This window comes from Oncorhynchus mykiss, chromosome 4, assembly GCF_057628025.1.
Source record: "Oncorhynchus mykiss isolate SJ-2025 chromosome 4, ASM5762802v1, whole genome shotgun sequence".
NCBI lineage: Eukaryota > Metazoa > Chordata > Actinopteri > Salmoniformes > Salmonidae > Oncorhynchus > Oncorhynchus mykiss.
In genome coordinates this window covers 47,183,938-47,205,756 of record NC_143025.1, presented here as the reverse complement: position 1 = coordinate 47,205,756, position 21,819 = coordinate 47,183,938, and the positions used below count along the sequence as shown (strand labels likewise).

The following is a 21,819-nucleotide window of genomic DNA, read 5'->3' as shown; positions in this document are numbered from 1 at the left end:
CAAGAATAGACTGATGAGTTTCAGAAGAAAATACTTTGTTTCTCGCCATTTTGAGCCTGTAATCGAACCCACAAATGCTGATGCTCCAGATACTCAACTAGTCTAAAGAAGGCCAGTTGTATTTCTTCTTTAATAAGGACAACAGTTTTCAGCTGTGCTAACGTAATGGCAAAAGGGGTTTCTAATGATCAATTAGCCTTTTAAAATGATCAACTTGAATTAGCTAACACAACGTGCCATTGGAACACAGGAGTGATGGTTGCTGATAATGGGTCTCTGTGTGCCTATGTAGATATTCCATAAAAAATCTGCCGTTTACAGCTACAATAGTCATTTACAACATTAACAATGACTACACCGTATTTCTGATCAATTATTGTTATTTTAAAGAACAAGACATATGCTTTTCTTTCAAAAACAAGGACATTTCTAAGTGACCCCAAACTTTTGAACGGTAGTGTAGGTTCCCAGTAATATAACAAAAGCTACTTTCATAATATAAATTGTTTACTTTCTAAGTGATTCAAATGGCATAGAAATGCAAAATACACAATGCACATTTATGCATTTAATCACTGTATTTTTCCAATGTGAAGGTTATGTTTCATATATTTTTCAAATAGCTAATTAGCTGCAGGCAATATTTATGGAAAGCACCTTTAAAACTACAGGTGTGCATATAGAAAATGTTTAGCTAAACATCAGTAGGTATCCAGTGTTTCTATTTCCAACACATTCTCCCTCGTTGACTGACTCCGTAAACTACAATACAGGGCCGTTATAAGAATCCCCCAAAATACCCTCTTGATCTGTTGGAAATACTTCACACACTTTACTACGAAATCTCTCTATATTTTTTTTTATAGCTAAGATATTATTTCCTAATAGACAATGAATATTGCATTATATAAAGCTCCTGGATAACTTATTTGTATTGCTTTTAATCTTTTTAAATGAATTTCTTATTAACACTTTGTTCTAGCTAGCTATTTGTGAAGGTAGCTATCAAGTAAACCTCAAACTATCTCATGACCAAAATATTTCAAGTTTTCCTAAAGAGAGAGAGGGGTCTTTTTATGAACGTTCCTGTTATTCCATGCTATGAGGAAGCAGCACTGCTGTCTCCACTCCTGGCTGTTTCTAGTCTGACTAGAGTGATTTCCTCTTTCCTTATGGTTGTAGCGTGATGCTAACAAGTCATGGTTTTTATATGGCACTTGCATTACTCTGCATGTATTCACATGGAAAACAACCGGCTAGAACTGAGTAACAAGAAAAATATTGTCAAAGGTCTAAGGTCATATCTCTGATTCTCTATGATATGACCTCTGGTCTAGGCCGACGGTGGCCTCCAGTCTCTCTAGCTCTGGCACCCTGTCCATATCCTGCTTCCCCTCCTCATCCTCTTCCTCGTCCCGGCTGATAAAAGCCAGCTCATTCTCATAGCAGAAAGAGTTGGTGGGTGTAGGATCCTTGTCCTCGTCCTCTATCTCCGCCATGTCCTTGGCACTGCACTGGGGGGTGGACGGCACCTCAAAGGTTTTGTGGAAGTGAGCGTAATCCACTTTGTACTGGCTCTTCTCCTCGAAGACGACAGGCTCAAAGCGGTGACCCCACAGGATCTCTGAGGACAGGTAGGAGCTGCGAGCTTGCGCTGTCATGGCTGTGGCTTCCACCATCCCTTCAAGTATCACCACTATCTCAAAGTCAGACAACTCTAGATCCTGCTTGCTGATGCCAAACAGGGGGCTTTCCTCATCAATCTCGTGCACAATGGTGAGCGGGGAGACCAGGAAGATGCGGTCGATGCCCATGTCATACCCTACGTTGATGTCGATCTGGTCCAGGGGGATGTACTCACCCTCCTCGGTGATGCGAGGTTTGATGAGCTGGGCCCGGACGTGGGCCTCCACCATGTGGCTCTTCCTCAAGTTGCCCACCCTCCACATAAGGCACAGCTTCCCGTCACGCATGGCGATCACTGCATTGTTGCTGAAAAGCAGCGTCTCTGCACGCTTCTTAGGCCGCGCCATCTTGGCTAAGATGGCGCCGATCATGAAGGAGTCGATGATGCAGCCGAAGATGGACTGGAAGACCACCATGAAGACAGCCGAGGGGCACTCCTCCGTCACGCAGCGGAAGCCATAACCAATGGTGGTCTGGGTCTCCACAGAGAACAGGAAGGCGGCCACGAAGCTGTTGACCTGCAGGACGCAGGGGCTGAAGTTATCGTCTCCACCACCCGGGTTGTCCATATCCCCGTGAAGCAAAGCGATGACCCAGAAGGCCAGGCCGAATGCCAGCCAGGACACCACAAACACCAGTGTGAACATCAGGAACATCCAGCGCCAGCGGATGTCCACACATGTGGTGAAGATGTCTGACATGTAGCGCTGCGACTTCTCGTCCATGTGCGAGAAGCGCACATTGCACTGGCCATTCTTGTTCACGAAGCGACTGCGGCACTTGCGGCGCATCGTGTGGATCTTGCCGTTGCCGAAGCCGTTGCCCATTGTGACAGCAGGCATGGCACCGAGACGCAGGCCTTCTTCCTCCGAGGACACGATGCTGTAGCTGTGCGCCCCGACCACACTCATAACCGTGCCAGACTCAGCTAGTGGGGCACCAGAGAGTCGCTGCTCCAACTCAACAGACAGAGTGGTAGTCAAGATGCGGGAAATAGCACTGGGGATCACAGGAAATGGCTACAGGCAGAAGGGGGTTCTGCCAAAACAGATCTCTGTCCAAGTGGGCCAAATGGGTCCTAGACACACCCTTCCTGACCTGAGGAGACGAGAGAAGCCAGAGGTTAGTCTACTACACACAAGATCCTGATATTATCTACTGTTTGTATGATAAAAAAATGAAACAATTGAAATATCTAAAACATTGATGTGTGTTCTATATGCAACACTTCAAAAAAAATGAAGCTATTACACGCAGGCCATGTTAAACAACACCCCTCCCATTCTGCCTCAAAGACTCATCTACTCAGCGGCATTTTAAGTGTTTTATCACTACAATGGTGTGGTGCGTAGTACTCCATCACTTTGGGCTTGGTGCACCTTAGTAGCAGCAGATGTTGCTAATTAAACCAAGTTCACACTCTCTCTTGTGAAAATGGTAAGCAGCCATTCAGCTGGGGTCCTGGTCTTGAGGATTATAATAGTAGTTTTTAAACTCCCCAGTAGACTAGTTCTGTGTCCCAAATTAAACCCTAAACCCTATTTATAGTAACCTCCCACCACCACCATCACCCGTCATCAGCACCCCCTGGTCTGGCTCTGGCTGTTCTGTAGTCTAGTGGCTGAGCAGTGTGATATGTTTCTCTAATAATAGCTGGCAGTCACATTGAGCCCCCTTTTCCACAGCTCAGACTCTGAGAGCTCACTGCGTTCTGATTGCGTTTATTTTCAACACAAGTACTGTACAGACCATTTAATTTCAATGCTACTCCAGCACAGTTCATGTCAACGCAGCTAAGCAGATCATTTCAGTGAAACAATGTTTTGAGGGTGTTTCTTAGGTGTTCATCAGGTGCTGAATACGGAAACAGAACTGATACCATATTGCAGTGAAATGTGTAGCGACACAAAAAGTAAGTTATGGCATATGGACCACATCGTTATTGACTGACCTCCTTACTAACAGGCACCTCTCTCTCTCTCTCGCTCTTTCTCGTAGTCTCTCTCTCTGACTCTCTCTCTCTCTCTCTTTCTCTCTCTCTCTCTCTCCCTCTCTCAAGTCTCTCTCTCTCTATTATCGACCAACCAGTAAACAGGAGTCACTGAAAGGGAACCTGATTTGCTGAGGTATTGTGGGATGGCTCAATGTAAGAGTGGTTAAAGGAGTCACCATGGAAACGGGTCATCGCACCAAGACTGAGGGCTGCTGAGATTGGTGCCTGGTGTTCTGTAGCTATACCTAAGATGTGGTAACTTTGGGGGCTGGTTTGATCGCAGGTGTGAGATGGTTCGTAATTTCCTAATTGCCGTTGTCTCAGTACACAGGTAACGTAAAATCATCCGGGGGCAGTCTTTCCTTCCCTCCCTCTTCACTATCTCCTCCTCTCCTAGAATATGGCTATAAATCGATTATTTTTAACAGGAGTAACTGGCCTTGCCCATCTTGGTGTCTTGCCACCCTATTTGAAGTATTTCTGGTTCCCTCCAGGTGGCAGAACAGTCAGGAAGAGTTGCCCCCTTCCTGTGAGCATGGTTGTGTCCAAATGGCATCACAGTCCCTATATAGTGCAGTACTTTTGACCAGAGCCCTCTATAGAAAATAGGATGCCATTTGGAACGCAGCCCATGGACAGAGAAACCAACCAACAGCGAGACAGACTGAGGAAGATAAGCTAGAGAGGGCGAGTGATGGTGAGAGTGAAGTACTGTAATGGAACATAGAGAAACCAGAGAGAGAGAAAGTGAAGAGGTGAGCAGAAAGGATTAAAATGGGATAGAGGTCAGGGAAGACAGGGAGGCACTGTGGAAGGACACAAGGAAGAAGAAAGGGAAGAGAAGGAGGCAGAAAACAGGGGGGAACCTTAGGACTGTAGAAGGGAGGGAGAGGGAGAAATGTATACTGGTCTAAATAGAGCTTGTCTGTTTCGTCAAACGTCTGCCAACAAATGACTCCGCCATCTCCCCGATAACCAAAGAAAAACCCTCTGCTGCTGTCACCGTGGTTATTGCTTTCCTCTTGTTCTGTACCTACCTGCCGATAGACATTTCAGTCTATCGTAATGGGTAGAGCTGCCACTTTCAAGGAGTGGGACTCTAACCCGGACGCTTATAAGAAATCCCACTATAAACTCTGATGAAGCATCATGCTGCAGGAGTGATTGGTGCACTTCACAAAATAGATGGCAGCAAGAGGAAGGAAAAGTATGTGGATATATTGAAGCAACATCTCAAGACATCAGTCAGGAAGTTAAAGCTTGGTCGCAAATGGGTCTTCCAAATGGACAATGACCCCAAGCATACTTCCAAAGTTGTGGCAAAATGGCTTAAGGACAACAAAGTCAAGGTATTGGAGTGGCCATCACAAAGCCTTGACCTCAATCCCATAGAACACTTGTGGGCAGAACTGAAAAAGCATGTGCAAGCAAGGAGGCCTACAAACCTGACAAACCTGACTCAGCGTTCAACACCATAATGCCCTCAAAGCTCCCCACCAAGATAAGGGCCCTGGGACTAAACACATCCCTCTGCAACTGGATCCTGGACTTCCTGACAGGCCACCCCAAGTGGTAACGGTAGGTAAATGTAGGCAACAACACATCTGTCATGCTCTCCTGTAACGGAGTGGCCAAGCACGACTCCAACACCATCATTACGTTTTTCAACGACACAACAGTGTAGTATCAGTAGGCCTGATCACCGATAACGATGAGACAGCCTATAGGGAGGAGGTCAGAGATCCATAAGTGTGGTGCTAGGACAACAACCGCTCCCTCAATGTGATCAAGACAAAGGTGATGATCATGGACTACCGGAAAAGGAGGGCTGAGCACGCCCCCATTCTCATCGACGAGGCTGTAGTGGAGCAGGTTGAGAGCTTCAAGTTCCTTGGTGTCCACAACACCTACAAAAACACCAAGACAGTCGTGAAGAGGGCACGACAATGCCTATTCCCCCTCATTCCCCCCCAAGTTCTTCAGCTGCACCATCGAAGGCATGGTTGCATCACCGCCTGGTATGGGAACTGCTCGGTCTCCGACCGCAAGGCACTACAGAGGGTAGTGCGTACGGCCCAGTTCATCACTGGGGCCATGCTTTCTGCCATCCAGGACCTCTATACCAGGCGGTGTCAGATGAAGGCCCTAAAAATAAAAAAAATACTCTGGCCACCCTAGTCATAGACTGTTCTCTCTGCTACCGCATGGCAAGCGGTACCGGAGCGCCATGTCTAGGTCCAAGAAGCTTCCTAACAGTTTCTACCCCCAAGCCATAAGACTCCTGAACAGCTAATCAAATGGCTACCCAGACTATTTGCATTGACCCCCCCATGTTTTTTAAGCTGCTGCTACTCGCTGTTTATTTTATATTATCTATGCATAGTCAATTTACCTCTACCTACATGTACATATTACCTCAATTACCTCGACTAACCTGCACCCCCATACATTGACTCAGTACCGGTACTTCCTGTATATACAGTACATGTCACTCTCTCATGTTCACTCACCAGATGGTATTATTCTTGTGTTCCGGCCTGTAGCCACATGGAATTGTCTCGTTCCTGGTTTTGTTGTTTTATTAAACGTTTCACCTGCACCTACTTCCTGACTCACAGCTCCATTATTACAAAATGTTGATTTCTGTTATGATCCCTTTTAATGTCTTAGAATCATAAGAAACAAATTATGTTTTTGTTGTCATAGGAGACTTGGTAAACAAGTTATGTATTATAGCTTGAAATCATGCTTAAAGAATGTCATGTTGCTCTCTACAGATATAAAATAGAACTCAAGGGTGGGCCTCTGACAAAAATAAGTATTTTTCAAAGGCCCACCCTTAAATGTAATGCATTACGCACATTTTACAGAATGAGCATTTAAGTCCATTACACTGTTCCTGTGCAACACGTAATGTTAGCCAACATTTACTTGCCTCTTCTTCGACAGTGAAACCATGAGTTAATTACCATCTGAACCTGATCAGCCGTATGAGATGGCAGAGTCACACGTAGCTGCAGAGGCTGCACTATTGCCAGATGACTCGCAGATCATATGAGTGTTTTAATGCCACGAATAGACACACAGCGGTGTTAGATGTTGCACAGTAGAGGGACAGGACAGGAGCTGGTCTATGGCTGGCCACTGGAATATACTGTATATTAGTATATGGCTGGACATTGGAATATATATTAGTCTCTGTCTGGCCATTTAAACATGGCAGGCTAGACTAGTTTAGAACAGGCCTTGTACTTAATGCCACTCTACTCTTTAAGGGTTTTCTGATGAAGTAGGGCTGAATATTGTCTATAATGTACAGTACACTGAGCATGTATTAATTAGACACTTTAAATTTCAAGTCATTATTAAAAGCCTGCTGGGTCCAATCGCAATTAAATTATCACAGAGTTAGTTGGAGAGGAATACAATAAATGAGAGCTGAACAGAGGAGCACACACAAACTTTCAGAGCGCCCTATGGGCCCTGGTCAAAATAAGTGCTATTTGGGACACAGGCTAAGTGAGTCAGAGAGCACTGTAGAGAGAGACATGTACAGTGAGATGATTCAGCAAATAGCCAATTGTAATCAGACCTGTATATTTGACCCCCCCCCCCCCCCCCCCCCCCCCCCCCCACCTTTGACTTATGTGACCCACTTATGTGACTGGCTAACAAACACACTCTGAAGTCCGAACTCTCAAAACAACACATACTGTACGTCAAAAAAAGAAACAAATACAGGCAGAGACAGAAAGACAGATAGACACCGAAATTAGAGTCCTTCCATGAGTGTCTCCTTGGTATTTATGACTGTTATATTTCAAGAGGGTGTTAAAGTCCAATGAATGAAGTCCATGCCAAGATGATCTTGTTGCTGTACTTTGGCTTGACTGACATGTAGTTACAGACATTTAGGCTACTTTTTGGTTTGGTTTATGTCATCTGCTATCTGAATATTCACAGCAAAGTTATAGAGTCAAGTGAATCTCATGATTTAGAGAATTTAATAGTATTTTCACAGAATATTTATGAAATGTTTATTGAATTTTTTGAATGTACTGAGTTGAAATGAGAGGACATCATAATTCCCAGCTTTGATCTGTACTGAAATCAAACTCCCAGAGCTGTCAGCATGCAGACGGGACACCACAGGTGTGTGTGTGTGTGTGTGTGTGTGTGTGTGTGTGTGTGTGTGTGTGTGTGTGTGTGTGTGTGTGTGTGTGTGTGTGTGTTCCTCAACGTTCGCAATAGAGTATGAACACAACTGGTCAAAAGTTTTAGAACACCTACTCATTCAAGGTTTTTCTTATTTGGACTATTTTCTACTTTGTGGAATAATAGCCACCCTTTGCCTTGATGACAGCTTTGCACACTCTTGGCATTCTCTCTGCCAGCTTCACCTGGAATGCTTTTCAAAAAGTCTTGAAGAAGTTCCCACATATGCTGAGCACTGAGCACGGCTTTTCCTTCACTCTGCGGTCCGAGGTCGGGGGATTGTGTAGGCCAGGTCATCTGATGCAGCACTCCATCACTCTAATTCTTGGTAAAATAGCCCTTACACAGCCTGGACATGTGTTGGGTTGTTGTCCTACTGAAAAACAAATGATAGTCAAACTAAGTGCAAACCAGATGGGATGGTGTATCGCTGCAGAATCTTGTGGTAGCCATGCTAGTTAAGTGTGCCTTGAATTCTAAATAAATTGCAGACATTGTTAGCACCATCACACCACCACCTCCATGCTTCACCGTGGGAACCACACATGCAGAGATCATCCGTTCACCTACTCTGAGTCTCACAAAGACACAGCGGTTGACAGAGGTGTGGACTCAAGTCACAAATATGATGATTTTAGACTTGACTTGACAATATCAAGAAAGACTTGCAACTCGACTTTGACTTTAAAACCAATGACTCCTAACTTAACTTAACTTGGATTTGAGCCTTTTGCCTCAAACTGCCTTGGTACCCTCCCCAAGCCCAAATACAAAAAATGATGCTATTCAAAATAGTGTGCAGCGCATCAACTCTTTAACGGATTACAGTTTGAATCGGACAGCAGCCAGTTAAATTGTGCAAGCAGAGAAAAAAGTTGTGCGTGGCAGTGCAGTGGAACGCCGGCGGGTGAATTCAGATGGAGCCCTTGGAAAGATGATCCCCCAAATTATTTTTTTCCGATATAAAGACTACGTTGTTGTCAACAAAAAACAGATTGCAACTTGCAAAACATACAGGAAGAAAATGACAGACGGAGGCGCAACAACTTCCAACTTTGTTCACATTTGAAGGTGCACAAAGAACGGTAAGTCGTGACTAATATGGCCAACAGCGATACATAACTTTGCTAGTGTAGCATGTAGGCTAACACAACGTTAAATCAATGCGCCTACACACAGTCAGTCAGTGCGGGAACGTGATCATTGCACCCAAGATTGAGCTACAACTGGCTAGGCAGTTGGTAGCCTAAATCCTGCCTGGTGTTACTGCTGTTCCTAGAACCATTGACATATGTTAGCCTTATGTAACCACACACAGACAGGGTGTGTGTGTGTGTGTGTGTGTGTGTGTGTGTGTGTGTGTGTGTGTGTGTGTGTGTGTGTGTGTGTGTGTGTGTGTGTGTGTGTGTGTGTGTGTGTGTGTGTGTGTGTGTGTTAAGGTTGGGCGATTGTGTACAAGCCTACAGCACTTGCGGTGTTTTGCCCACACTCTCCAGCTGGTGGTGGGAGATGGCTTGAAAGAAACAAAAGTGATGACTCCTCTTTCAAAGTTATCAAAAATCAGCTCACTGCTGCATACAAGCACAACATTCAAAGAGGTGTTTGAGGCTGAATTTGGGGAAAGAGGCATCCCTGCTGCTGTCAACACAAGATGGAACTCAACACTGAGACAAGTGAAGGTAGTTATCCAATGTGACCATCTACAGCTCTGTCATGTTCCAGAAAAGACTGGGCACAAGTTGTTCACAGTACAGGAGTCAAATACGTTGAAGTAGTTGGCGGACATCCTGAAGCCGTTTGTAGAAGCAACAGATTTGACACAGGGGGAGAAGATAGTCACAATCAGTTCTGTTGTTCCCTTTGTCCTGTCCCTGAATCACCACCTGGAGCAGCAGAAGCCTCAAGTCATTTTCAAGAGCTGCCTGGTCAGAAGTCCTCAGGCATCCCTGTACAAAAGATTTCCTGGAATCTTCAATGTGAAAATGGCCAGGACACAAGATGGAATCACTGCCCCCTTTTCAGATCCAGTCTACCTCAAAGCAGCTGCATTGGATCTGTATTTTTCTCTGATGTGGGTGGAGCACCATGTGCTGGTCAAGGAGGAGGTCAAGGAAATGGCACAAAAAGTGAAAGGTAAATATTGAGTTTAATGTAACTTTTTCTCATAATTTAGTCCAATTGACTGCAACAATAATACTTTTTCCATTTAACCCACTGCATTACCAATACCAGCCTTTTTGTTTCTACTTTTACATGTTTTGCCAGAACTGATTCTGCAAGGACTGAGCAAGCTGTGTCTCTTGTTGATGAAGATGAGTGAGAGGACCATAGTCTTGGACAAGAAGAAGGGCTGTTTGCAGCATACAGTGGTTCCTCTTTTAAAAGTTGTGAGCTTACACCGCGGGACTTAGAGGTACCCAGTGTCACGGCTTCATTGCTCCAGACCACCACAATTGCTCATCATCTTCGTTTTCGGTTCACCCTGACATTTCTATTCCTCTTCTGACAACAGAACTTGACCAACTGCTCACCAGGCACAGCAAGGGCCTCCCGGACCGTTATGCTGTTCTGCTATTCCAAGGATGTGTACCCGAAGAGAGATACCCCGGTGGGCACAGAATACATAGCCTTCCCGTTGTGGCCATCTATTTCAGCACCGTTTCGCGCTGCTCTGAGACAAGCATGGAGAAATGAAAAAGTTCAAATATTCCATGTTATTGTTAAAATATGTGTTGACTGAATATAAGCAAGTGATGTCTGCTAAATAATCAGGTTAGGTTTCTCCAGAAATAAATAATTGTAAATAACTGGCTTTATTTACAAATGACTGATTCTGCAAGAAGGGCTGTTTGCACCCCATGTTCAAGAATAGCTTTTTTCTCGCTCACTCTAGGTTAATTGAAAATGAAATCTCCAAAATATTGTTACTTTTTAAACAAAGCGATTATTGTTATTATTAATTAATTTAAAATGATATAAAAGCCCCTTAGATATTCTCAGATATTCTCACACCGGAAAACAGGTCAATTGCATAGTCCCAGGGGCGATGAGGAGGGAGACAGGTAGCGCGGGTCTTGGAGAATACCTCCCTTAGATCCTGATATTCTGCCGGGATGTTGGGCAACCACAGGACTCTCAACCGATGTGGAACCACAAGGGACAGGGAAACAGGTCTTCCGGTATTCAGGTGACTAGTCAATGATTCTCATCCTCGACCATGAGATGGTAGGGTTATGGCGCTGAAGCCAAGGTAGGCAGAGGATGATCTTGTGAACTGGTGCAATTGTGATGAAGGGGATGTTTTTCTGGTGAGGGTGAGTGGTCGGGTGATGTGTGTGATGGTTCTGGATCCTAGAGACCGACAGCCGAGACCTTGAACCAGAAAAGGAGAGGAGAACGGGTAGGTAGTAATATTCAGAGAGGATGCAAGGGTCTAATCCATAAAGCTCCCAGCGGCGTCGCAATCCAGTAAAGCTGTAGACAAAGGGCATGAGGGACAGTCAGCCAGAGTGATGGGTACTAAAAAGAGTCTAACAGGAAGAGCAGTAGATGGAATACTCACTCCTGGTCCAGGTGATGTAACATCACGTGACCGTCCCTCTGCTCTAGTGGATGCCGGATTCTTTAGTAACAGACACCGCTGGCGCTTGTGCCCTCCCTGGCCACAGTGGCCGTCTGCGTCGTTCCACCGCGGGAAGGCATGTGACCCCTACCTCCATGGGTTCAGGGTCTGATCCCGAACATGCGCCGAAGAGGGAGAGAAGCGATAAGATGCAGGCACTCCCGGAGGAGGCTATCCAGACAGATGGACATTGCAATGAGTGTGTCCAGGGTGAGGTTGTCATCTCGGCAGGCCAGTTCCGTCTGGACCTCCTCAGGCAGACCTCTTCTAAATAATGTGTGAAGCACCGGCTCATTCCATCCACTGGAAGCTGCTACTGCCCGGAAGGTAAGCTCATACTCAGCAGCTGTCTGATTCCCCTGCTGGAGCTGAAGCTCACCTCCCTCTCTGCCCTCCGTGGGATGATTGAAAATACATTTAAACAGAGCCATGAACCCCTTATAAGACTCCAGATCCTCTCCTCTTTCCCAGACGGCCATAGCCCATTCCAATGCCCTCCCAGTCAGCAGAGAAATAACCGTGGCAACCTTAGACCTCTCGGTGGTGGGGGCTCCCATCGGATGTGCGAAATGGAGGGAGCACTGAAGGAGGAAGCCACGGCATTTGGATGATGTCCCGTCATATTTCTCCGGGAGGGATAGACGGGCATCGCTGACCTGAGCGGGTTGCTGAATGGGCTGGTGTGCTGACTCGTTGGGTAGACTAGCTCTAGAATATCCTCCACTGTTGAGACGTTGTAGACTGCGGAGAACATCTTCCATGGTCGTCCCCAGTTGAGCCAGCTGATCATGGTGTTGACGAAGAAGTTCACCTTGTTCATTGATCGTTTGGGAGATGTCCGGGTGTCCTGCTGCTTCCATATTTTGAGTTGGTATTCTGTAATGATGGAGTGGTGAGTCCGAAGCAGGTGCAACGTGTTTAATCAAACAACAAAACCAAGAACACGACACTAACTTAAGGCAGAATGCCGATACACAAGAACAATACCAACTGGTGAGTGAACATGGGAGAGTGACATATAAAGGGGAGAAAATTATGAAGGTAATGGAGTCCAGGTGTGAATCATAATGATTCACAGGTGCTCGTAATGATGAGTGCCAGGTGTGCGTAATGACGAATCCCAGGACCGGTGGTTATTACTCTGGCGACGTCATATGCCGGAGGGAAGGAGAGGAGCAGGAACAGACATGACAGGGATCTGTAATTTTATCTCAGACATTCAAGCCAGTGTTCAAATTGAAGGCTTATTTCAAGTTCAGTAGCAGTTGTTTGATGTCCCTTTAATTCAATTATTGTAACTTTGTGGCAGGATTGTTTTAGGTGTCTAGAGTATATCTGGAGAGAAAGAGAAAGCACTACAATATTTTGTTTGTGTTGTCATATTCATGTGTCTTCCTCATGGCTAACCATGTATTTCCATGGAAATATAACGTTTATTTGGAAAGTAATAAATATATATTTTTCTAAATCATTCATGATTTGCAGAAATGTAATATACTAACTATTACTCTTGTTAAACATATGAAATGGTATTTCATTTGGTGAAGAGCACGTTATAACTAGACACTCAAAGTTTGGCACTTGAGACTTGACTCAGACTTGCCTGTCTTGACTTGAGACTTGACTTGGGACTTGAGTGCCAAAACTTGAGACTTACTTGTGACTTGTAAAACAATGACTTGGTCCCACCTCTGGCGATTGGAACCAAAAATCTCAAATTTTGACTCATCAGACCAAAGGACAGATTTCCACCAGTCTAATGTCCATTGCTTGTGTTTCTTGGTCCAAGCAAGTCTCTTCTTCTCATTGGTGTCATTTAGTAGTAGTTTCTTTGCAGCAATTCGACCATGAAGGCCTGATTCACATACACAGATCTCTGTTACTTGAACTCTGTGAAGCATTTATTTTGGCTGCGATTTCTGAGGCTGGTAACTCTAATGAACTTATTCTCTGCAGCAGAGGTAACTCTGGGTCTTCCTTTCCTGTGGCGGTCCTCATGAGTGCCAGTTTCATCATAGCGCTTGATGGTTTTTGCGACTGAACTTGAAGAAACATTCAAAGTTCTTCAAATTCGTATTGACTGACCTTCATGTCTTAAAGTAATGATGGACTGTCGTTTGTCTTTGCTTATTTGAGATGTTCTTGCCATAATATGGACTTGGTCTTTTACCAAATAGGGCTATCTTCTGTATACAACCCCTACCTTGTCACAACACAACTGATTGACTCAAACGCATTAAGAGGGAAAGAAATTCTACAAATACATTTTTATCAAGGCGCACCTGTTAATTGAAATGCATTCCAGGTGACTACCTCATGAAGCTGGTTGAGAGAATGCCAAGAGTGTGCAACGCTGTTATCAAGGCAAAAGGTGGCTACTTTGAAGAATCTCAAATATAAGATATATTTTAATTTGTTTAACTGATATAAGGGCATGTACGTGATAGGCCTATCTGGCTTATTTGATTATGATGGTCATAATGCTTCTTGACAGTGTCATAAAGTGTATTTTCTTAGTCCAAGTAAAGTGACACAGCATGGTCATAATTCTTCTTGACAGTCATAAAGTGTATTTTCTACAAGTTATTTAAAATATGATGAAAAAAAACATGACTTTAAAGAATTCATTACAGCAACAACAAAGGTCATAAGAAACAAACTTTCAAATGAAAGGAAACTTCCTGGCAATGAAAAAACAAATTTGAATAAATGTGGGTTTTGACACTCTTATGTAGGTGTCATAACCAGCCATAAAATAACATGTGTCACAACAGATGTACATATATGACATTGGGTGTCAAGTAAAGTGTTACCAAGATTTCTACAATATAGACTGATGTGAGTATAGGATTTGACTTCTTCAGACTAGGGTGTATTTTCTCCACTTTCTGTCTGACTGACGTGCCCAAAGTAAACTGCCTGTTACTCAGGCCTAGTGGCCAGGATATGCATGTAATTTGTACCATTGGATAGACACTTTGAAGTTTATAGAAATTGTTAAATTATTTATGAGACTGTAACACAAAATTTTTTTTTTGAGAGTCTATGCTTTTACAATGGAAAGCTATGGGTCATATGCAATTCCAGCTCCCAGATTGCAATTACTATGGCTTCCACTAGATGTCAACAGTCTTTGTTCAAGGTTTCAGGCTTGTTTCTTCGCAAAAAATGAATAATTTTGAGTTTTGGTACTGGGACCTGCTTATTTTGCTTTTCTATTGAACTTACTTCTTTCCGTATTATAGTTGAATTAAATTGTACCTGAGGATTAAATAGAAACATATTTTGACTTGTTCTAACAAAGATTAGCGGTAGTTTTTTGGATTCCTTTCTCTGCATGTTGAACGAGTGGATTACTCAAATCGATGGCGCCAACTAAAAATATTTTTGGGGATATAAAGAAGGATTTTATCTAACAAAACGACCATGCATGTTGTAGTTGAGACCCTTTGGATTGCAAGTCAGAAAGGAAGATTTTCAAAAAGTAAGTGTAAATGTAATCGCTATTTGGGATTTTATGAAGCCTGTGCTGGTTGAAAAATATTTTGATGTGGGGCGCTGTCCTCAATCAATCGCCATGGTATTCTTTCGCTGTAAAGCCTATGGTAAATCAGACAAAGCAGTTAGATGAACAAGACTTTAAGCTTTTAACCGATATAAGACACTTCTATGTACCTAAATGTTTAATATCCATCATTTTTATGATTATTTATTTGAATTGCGTGCCCTCCAATTTCACCGGAAGTTGTCGACAGGTGTCCCGCTGACGGGATGCTTAGCCCTAAGAAGTTTTCCATGTCATAAAGATGGTTTATTCACTGTACACAAACACACACACACACACACACACACACACACACACACACACACACACACACACACACACACACACACACACACACACACACACACACACACACACACACACAACTATGCAAGAGAAAGAAAGAGGCGTACAAAGAAGCACAATTACAAAAGTGTTTTAAAATAATAATACTGTGTCTATAGAATGTCTACACCCCCTTTGAATTTTTAAATATTTTACTGTGTTATGAAGTGGAATTAAATTAGATTTAATTGAATTTGAAAGTGTCAATGGAAAAAATGTGGGAAAACAATTCTGAATTTAGTTTAAGATTAATTAAAAATAAAACCAATATACTTTGATTAGATAAGTATTCACCCCCGAGTGAATACATGTTAGAAACACCTTTGGCAGCGATTACAGTTGTGAGTCTTGGGTAAATCTCATAAGACCTTTATTGTGCAATATTTGGGGATCATTTCTTGATAGCAATTTTCAAGTCCTGACATAGATTTTCAAGCAGATTTAGGTCAAAACTATAACTTGGCCACTCAAGAACATATGGCTTCTTGGTAAGCAACTCCATTGCCAGCAGCATACCACCCTGCATACCACTACTGGCTTGCTTCTGAAGCTAAGCGGGGTTGGTCCTGGATGGGAGACCAGATGCTGCTGGAAGTGGTGTTGGAGGGCCAGTAGGAGGCACTCTTTCCTCTGGTCTAAAAAAATATCCCAATACCCCAGGGCAGTGATTGGGGACACTGCCATGTGTAGGGTGCCGTCTTTCGGATGGGACGTTAAACGGGTGTTCTGACTCTCTGAGGTCATTAAAGATCCCATGGCACTTATCGTAAGAGTAGGGGTGTTAACCCCGGTGTCCTGGCTAAATTCCCAATCTGGCCCTCAAACCATCACGGTCACCTAATAATCCCCAGTTTACAATTGGCTCATTCATCCCCCTCCTCTCCCCTGTAACTATTCCCCAGGTTGTTGCTGCAAATGAGAACGTGTTCTCAGTCAACTTACCTGGTAAAATAACGAATAAATAAAATACAAATTATAGATCTGGCTTTGTGTTGTAGGTCATTGTCCTGGTGTCCTGGTGAATTCCTTTCCCAGTGTCTGGTGACAAGCAGGTTTTGCTCTAGAATGTTGCAGTTGAAAAATTCCCCGGTCTTTGCCGATGTCAAGCATACCTATACCATGATGCAGCCACCACCATGCTTGAGAATAAGGAAGCAGTTACTCAGTAATGTATTGTGTTTGATTTGCCCCAAACATAAGTCTTTGCATTTAGTGCCTCGTTGCATACATATGCATGTTTTGGAATATTTTAAAAAACGTCTTCAGTCTGTGTATTTTTATTCAGCTCAGAAGGACGACTGCGTCTTTGTGTCTGGGTGGTTTACGACATCATCCACATCATAATTATTAGCTTGACCATGATTAAAGATATATTCAAGATCTGGTTTGTTATTGTTACCCATCTACCAATTACTGCCCTTCTTTATGAGGCTTTTAAAAAGATTCTGGTCTTTGTAGTTGAATCTGTGCTTGAAATACAATACTTGACCGAGGGACCTTACAGATGTTGTATGTAATGAGGACAGAGGAAGGGGTAGTCATTCAAAAATCATGTCAACCCCAATTATTACACAGAGTGAGTCCATATAACTTATTATGTGATTTGTTAAGCCACATTTGACTTTGAACTAATTTATGCTTGCCTAAACAAAGGGGGTGAATACTAATGTAACAACTATATTACTGAGCTGTCTGAGCTGTGTGCTAGTAGTTTAGACAGACACCTCGGTGCATTCAACATGTCAACACTTACAGAAACAGGTAGTGATGAAGTCAATCTCTCCTCCACTTTGAGCCATGAGAGATTTACATACATATTATTAATGTTAGCTCTCCATGTACATTTAAGGGCTAGCCGTGCTGCCCTGTTCCGAGCCAATTGATGTCATTAGTAAAGATTGAGACAAGTAAGGGGCCTAGACAACTGCCCTGGGTATTTCCTGATTCTACCTGGATTATGTTCGAGAGAATCCATTCAAGAACACCCTCAGTGTTCTCTTGGACAGGTAACTCTTTATCCACAATATAGCAGGGTGTGTAAAGCCATAACACATGAGCTTTTCCAACAGCAGACTATGATCAATAATGTCAAAAGCCGCGCTGAAGTCTAACAAGCCAGTCATTTGTGTAAGTGTCGTGCTTGTTTAATGAACTTTTTTGGGAAAGGGGGCAGCATTTTTACTTTTGGATGAATAGCGTGCCCAAACTGAACTGCCTCCTACTCTGTCCTAGATGCTTATAATTTGGGATCAAATATGCTCTGAAAGCAAACATGTTGACATGAGTACCCTGATATCGGGGAATTTGTGCCATTCTGAAAAAATTGCTAGTTATTACTATTAGTATTGGATAGAAAACACTCTGAAGTTTCTAAAACTGTTTGAATGATGTCTGTGAGTGTAACATAACTCATATGGCAGACAAAAACCTGAGAAGAAATCCAAACAATTTTCAAAACAGTGCTTATTCAAATCCCTGATAGTTATGGATGTGCTTGCACTTCCTAGGGCTTCCACTAGATGTCACCGTCTTTAGATCCTACTTTTAGGATTCTACTATAAAGGAGGGGCTCATAGGAGCTCTTTAAGTGAGTGGTCTGGCAGAGAGCCTCGGTCTCATGACGCACGGTCACGAGAGAGTATGCTCTCGTTCCAGTGCTTTTCTTCAGACAACGAAATTCTCCGGTTGGAACCCTATTGATGTTTTTAAGTTGAAACCATCCTAAAGATTGATTGCAAACATCATTTGACTTGTTTCTACGACCTGTAACGGAACTTTTTGAGTTTTTGTCTGGAGGAAGTGTCTCCTCATGAAGATGGATTACTGGACTGAACACGCTAACAACAAGTGGCTAAATGATGGGCTTTATGGAACTTTATGGAACAAATCAGTAATTTATTGTTGAACTGGGATTCATGGGAGTGCCTTCTGATGAAGATCATCAAAGTTAAGTGAATATTTATAGTGTTTTTTCTAACTAATGTTGATGCCAAATTGGCGGCTATTTCTTTGGCTGAATTGAGCTCTGAGCTCCGTTCTCAGATTAAGTTTAAAAAAAAATCTGACACAGCGGTTGCATAGAGGATAAGTCTATCTTTAATTCTGTGAATAACACTTGCATCTTTTATCAATGTTTATTATGAGTATTTCTGCAAAATCACCAGATGTTTTAGAATCAAAACACTACTGCATGTAACGCGCCAATGTAAACTGAGATTTTTGGATATAAATATGCACATTATCGAACAAAACATACATGTATTATGTAACATGATGTCCTATGAGTGTCATCTGATGAAGATCATCAAAGGTTAGTGATTAATTTGATCTATATTTCTGCTTTTTGTGACTCCTCTCGTTGGCTGGAAAATGGCTGTGTGTTTTTGTGACTTGACTCTGACCTAACATAATCATATGTTTTGCTTTTGCTGTAAAGCATTTTTTAAATCGGACACCATGGGTAGATTAACAAGATGTTCATCTTTCATTTGATGTATTGGACTTGTTAATGTGTGAAAGTTACATATTTCCCAAAAATATTTAGAATTTTGCACGCTGCCTTTTCACCGGAATGTTGTCGTGGGGTTCCGCTAGCCTTTCCTAGACAGGTCCTTCCCTATAAGCGTGCTTAAAGTCTGTTGTCAATTTGTTTATAGTAAAATAGCATTGAATCTAATCAAACCATTTTTTCCAAAAGTTTACTTAGGGTTGCTAACAGGCTGATTGGTTGGCTACTTAAGCCAGTAAAAGGGGCTTTACTATTCTTGGGTAGCGGAATTACTTTTGCTTCCCTCCAGGCTGAGGGCACACACTTTCTAGTAGGCTTAGATTGACGATATGGCAAGTAGGAGTGGCAATATCTTCCGCTATTATCCTGACTAATTTTCCATCCAAGTTGTCAGACCTCTGTGGCTTGTCATTGTTGACATATTTTGTATGATACCCTAGTGAAGCATAGGATCAATCAGGACACCGCAAATAAACATGGGTCCATGTGTTGACGTGTGCTCATTCCATGTCTGTTTAATTGTGTGAATTATTTTGGAGACAGGAAGGACTGTGCAGTCGCATCCCCTGGGACTTCTGTAGGAGACCCCAAGGGAACCTTGCACATCCCTTTCTCCTCTCCCCCTTCTTCCACACAGCACACTCAGCCCATGGCCTAAATATCCACCTCTGCCTCACTTCCCTCTATTCTCCCTGCACCACAGAATGCTCTGGATCTGGAATCCAGCTGCAGTGGAGGTGTTATGACAATATGGAGGGAGATAACAATGGAGGGAATAGAAATATAATAATAATAAGAATGTAGTGCTGAGCTATTCACAGAAATTTTGATTTTTCTTCATTTTTTAAACAAGTAATTGACCAACTGTAACGATTCTCTTCTTGTGAAGTAGAGGCGGACCAAAGCGCAGCGTGGTGGTTGTTCATTGTATTTATTGACGACACTATACATGAACAAACTAACGGAAAAAAACAAGAAACGTGAGAACTCAAAACAGCCCTGTCTGGTGCAAACACAAAAACAGGAACAATCACCCACAAACACACAGTGAAACCCAGGCTACCTAAATATGGTTCCCAATCAGAGACAATGACGAACACCTGCCTCTGATTGAGAACCATATCAGGCCGAACATAGAACTAGACCAAAACATAGAAAAACAAACATAGACTGCCCACCCAACTCACGCCCTGACCATACTAAATAAATACAAAAACAAAGGAAATAGAGGTCAGAACGTGACAGTACCCCCCCCCAAAGGTGCGGACTCCGGCCGCAAAACCTTGACCTATAGGGGAGGGTCTGGGTGGGCGTCTGTCCGCGGTGGCGGCTCTGGCGCGGGACGCGGACCCCACTTCGCCATTGTCTCAGTCCGCCTTATTGTCCGCCTCCGTGGCTTACTCACCATGCCCACCCCTCTCAATGACCCCACTGGACAGAGGGGCTGCTTGGGACAGAGGGGCAGCTTCTCGGGACAGAGGGACAGCTGCTCGGGACAGAGGGACAGCTGCTCGGGACAGAGGGACAGCTGCTCGGGACAGAGGGACAGCTGCTCGGGACAGAGGGACAGCTGCTCGGGGCGGAGGGACAGCTGCTCCGGGCGGAGGGGCTCTAGCGGCCCCTGGCTGACTGGCGGCACTGGCGGCCCCTGGCTGACTGGCGGCCCCTGGCTGACTGGCGGCACTGGCGGCCCCTGGTTGACTGGCGGCGCTGGCGCTGGGCTGACTGGCGGCACTGGTGGCCCCTGGTTGACTGGCGGCACTGGTGGCCCCTGGTTGACTGGCGGCACTGGCGGCCCCTGGCTGACTGGCGGCACTGGCGGCCCCTGGCTGACTGGCGGCACTGGCGGCCCCTGGCTGACGGGCGGCATTGGCGGCTCCTGGCAGACGGGCGGCACTGGCGGCGCTGGGCAGACGGGCGGCGCTGGCGGCGCTGGGCAGACGGGCGGCGCTGGCGGCGCTGGGCAGACGGGCGGCGCTGGCGGCGCTGGGCAGACGGGCGGCGCTGGCGGCGCTGGGCAGACGGGCGGCGCTGGCGGCGCTGGGCAGACGGGCGGCGCTGGCGGCGCTGGGCAGACGGGAAGCTCCGATGGCGCCGGGCAGACGCGAAGCTCCGGCAGAGGCGCCGGGCAGACGGGAAGCTCCGGCAGAGGCGCCGGACAGGCGGGAGGCTCCGGCAGAGGCGCCGGACAGGCGGGAGGCTCCGGCAGAGGCGCCGGACAGGCGGGAGGCTCCGGCAGAGGCGCCGGACAGGCGGGAGGCTCCGGCAGAGGCGCCGGACAGGCGGGAGGCTCCGGCAGAGGCGCCGGACAGGCGGGAGGCTCCGGCAGAGGCGCCGGACAGGCGGGAGGCTCCGGCAGAGGCGCCGGACAGGCGGGAGGCTCCGGCAGAGGCGCCGGACAGGCGGGAGGCTCCGGCAGAGGCGCCGGACAGGCGGGAGGCTCCGGCAGAGGCGCCGGACAGGCGGGAGGCTCCGGCAGAGGCGCCGGACAGGCGGGAGGCTCCGGCAGAGGCGCCGGACAGGCGGGAGGCTCCGGCAGAGGCGCCGGACAGGCGGGAGGCTCCGGCAGAGCTGGAGAGGAGGAAGGCTCTGGACGGATGGGCCGGAGAGACAGCCTGGTACGGGGAGCTGCCACCGGAGGGCTGGGGTGTGGAGGTGGTGACGGATAGACCGGGCCGTGCAGGCGCACTGGAGCTCTTGAGCACCGAGCCTGCCCAACCTTACCCGGTTGAATGGTCCCGGTCGCCCTGCCAGTGCGGCGAGGTGGAATAGCCCGCACTGGGCTATGCAGGCGAACCGGGGACACCGTGCGCAAGGCTGGTGCCATGTAAGCCGGCCCAAGGAGACGCACTGGAGACCAGATGCGTAGAGCCGGCTTCATGGCACTTGGCTCGATGCCCACTCTA

The 21,819-nt window shown here is 45.4% G+C and overlaps 1 protein-coding gene across 1 annotated transcript in view; it reads right to left on the bottom strand.

Annotated features, from left to right (window-relative positions):
• Window positions 1–559: 559 nt before the first annotated feature.
• The window catches only part of LOC110521918 (ATP-sensitive inward rectifier potassium channel 12), a 49,299-nt gene continuing 28,039 nt past the window's right edge, over window positions 560–21,819 (bottom strand). The window contains exon 2 of the mRNA XM_021599878.3: window positions 560–2,784. Coding sequence (XP_021455553.2) covers window positions 1,299–2,597 — 1,299 coding nt within the window. The 5' untranslated portion in view covers window positions 2,598–2,784 and the 3' untranslated portion in view covers window positions 560–1,298. The remainder of the gene's footprint in view (window positions 2,785–21,819) is intronic.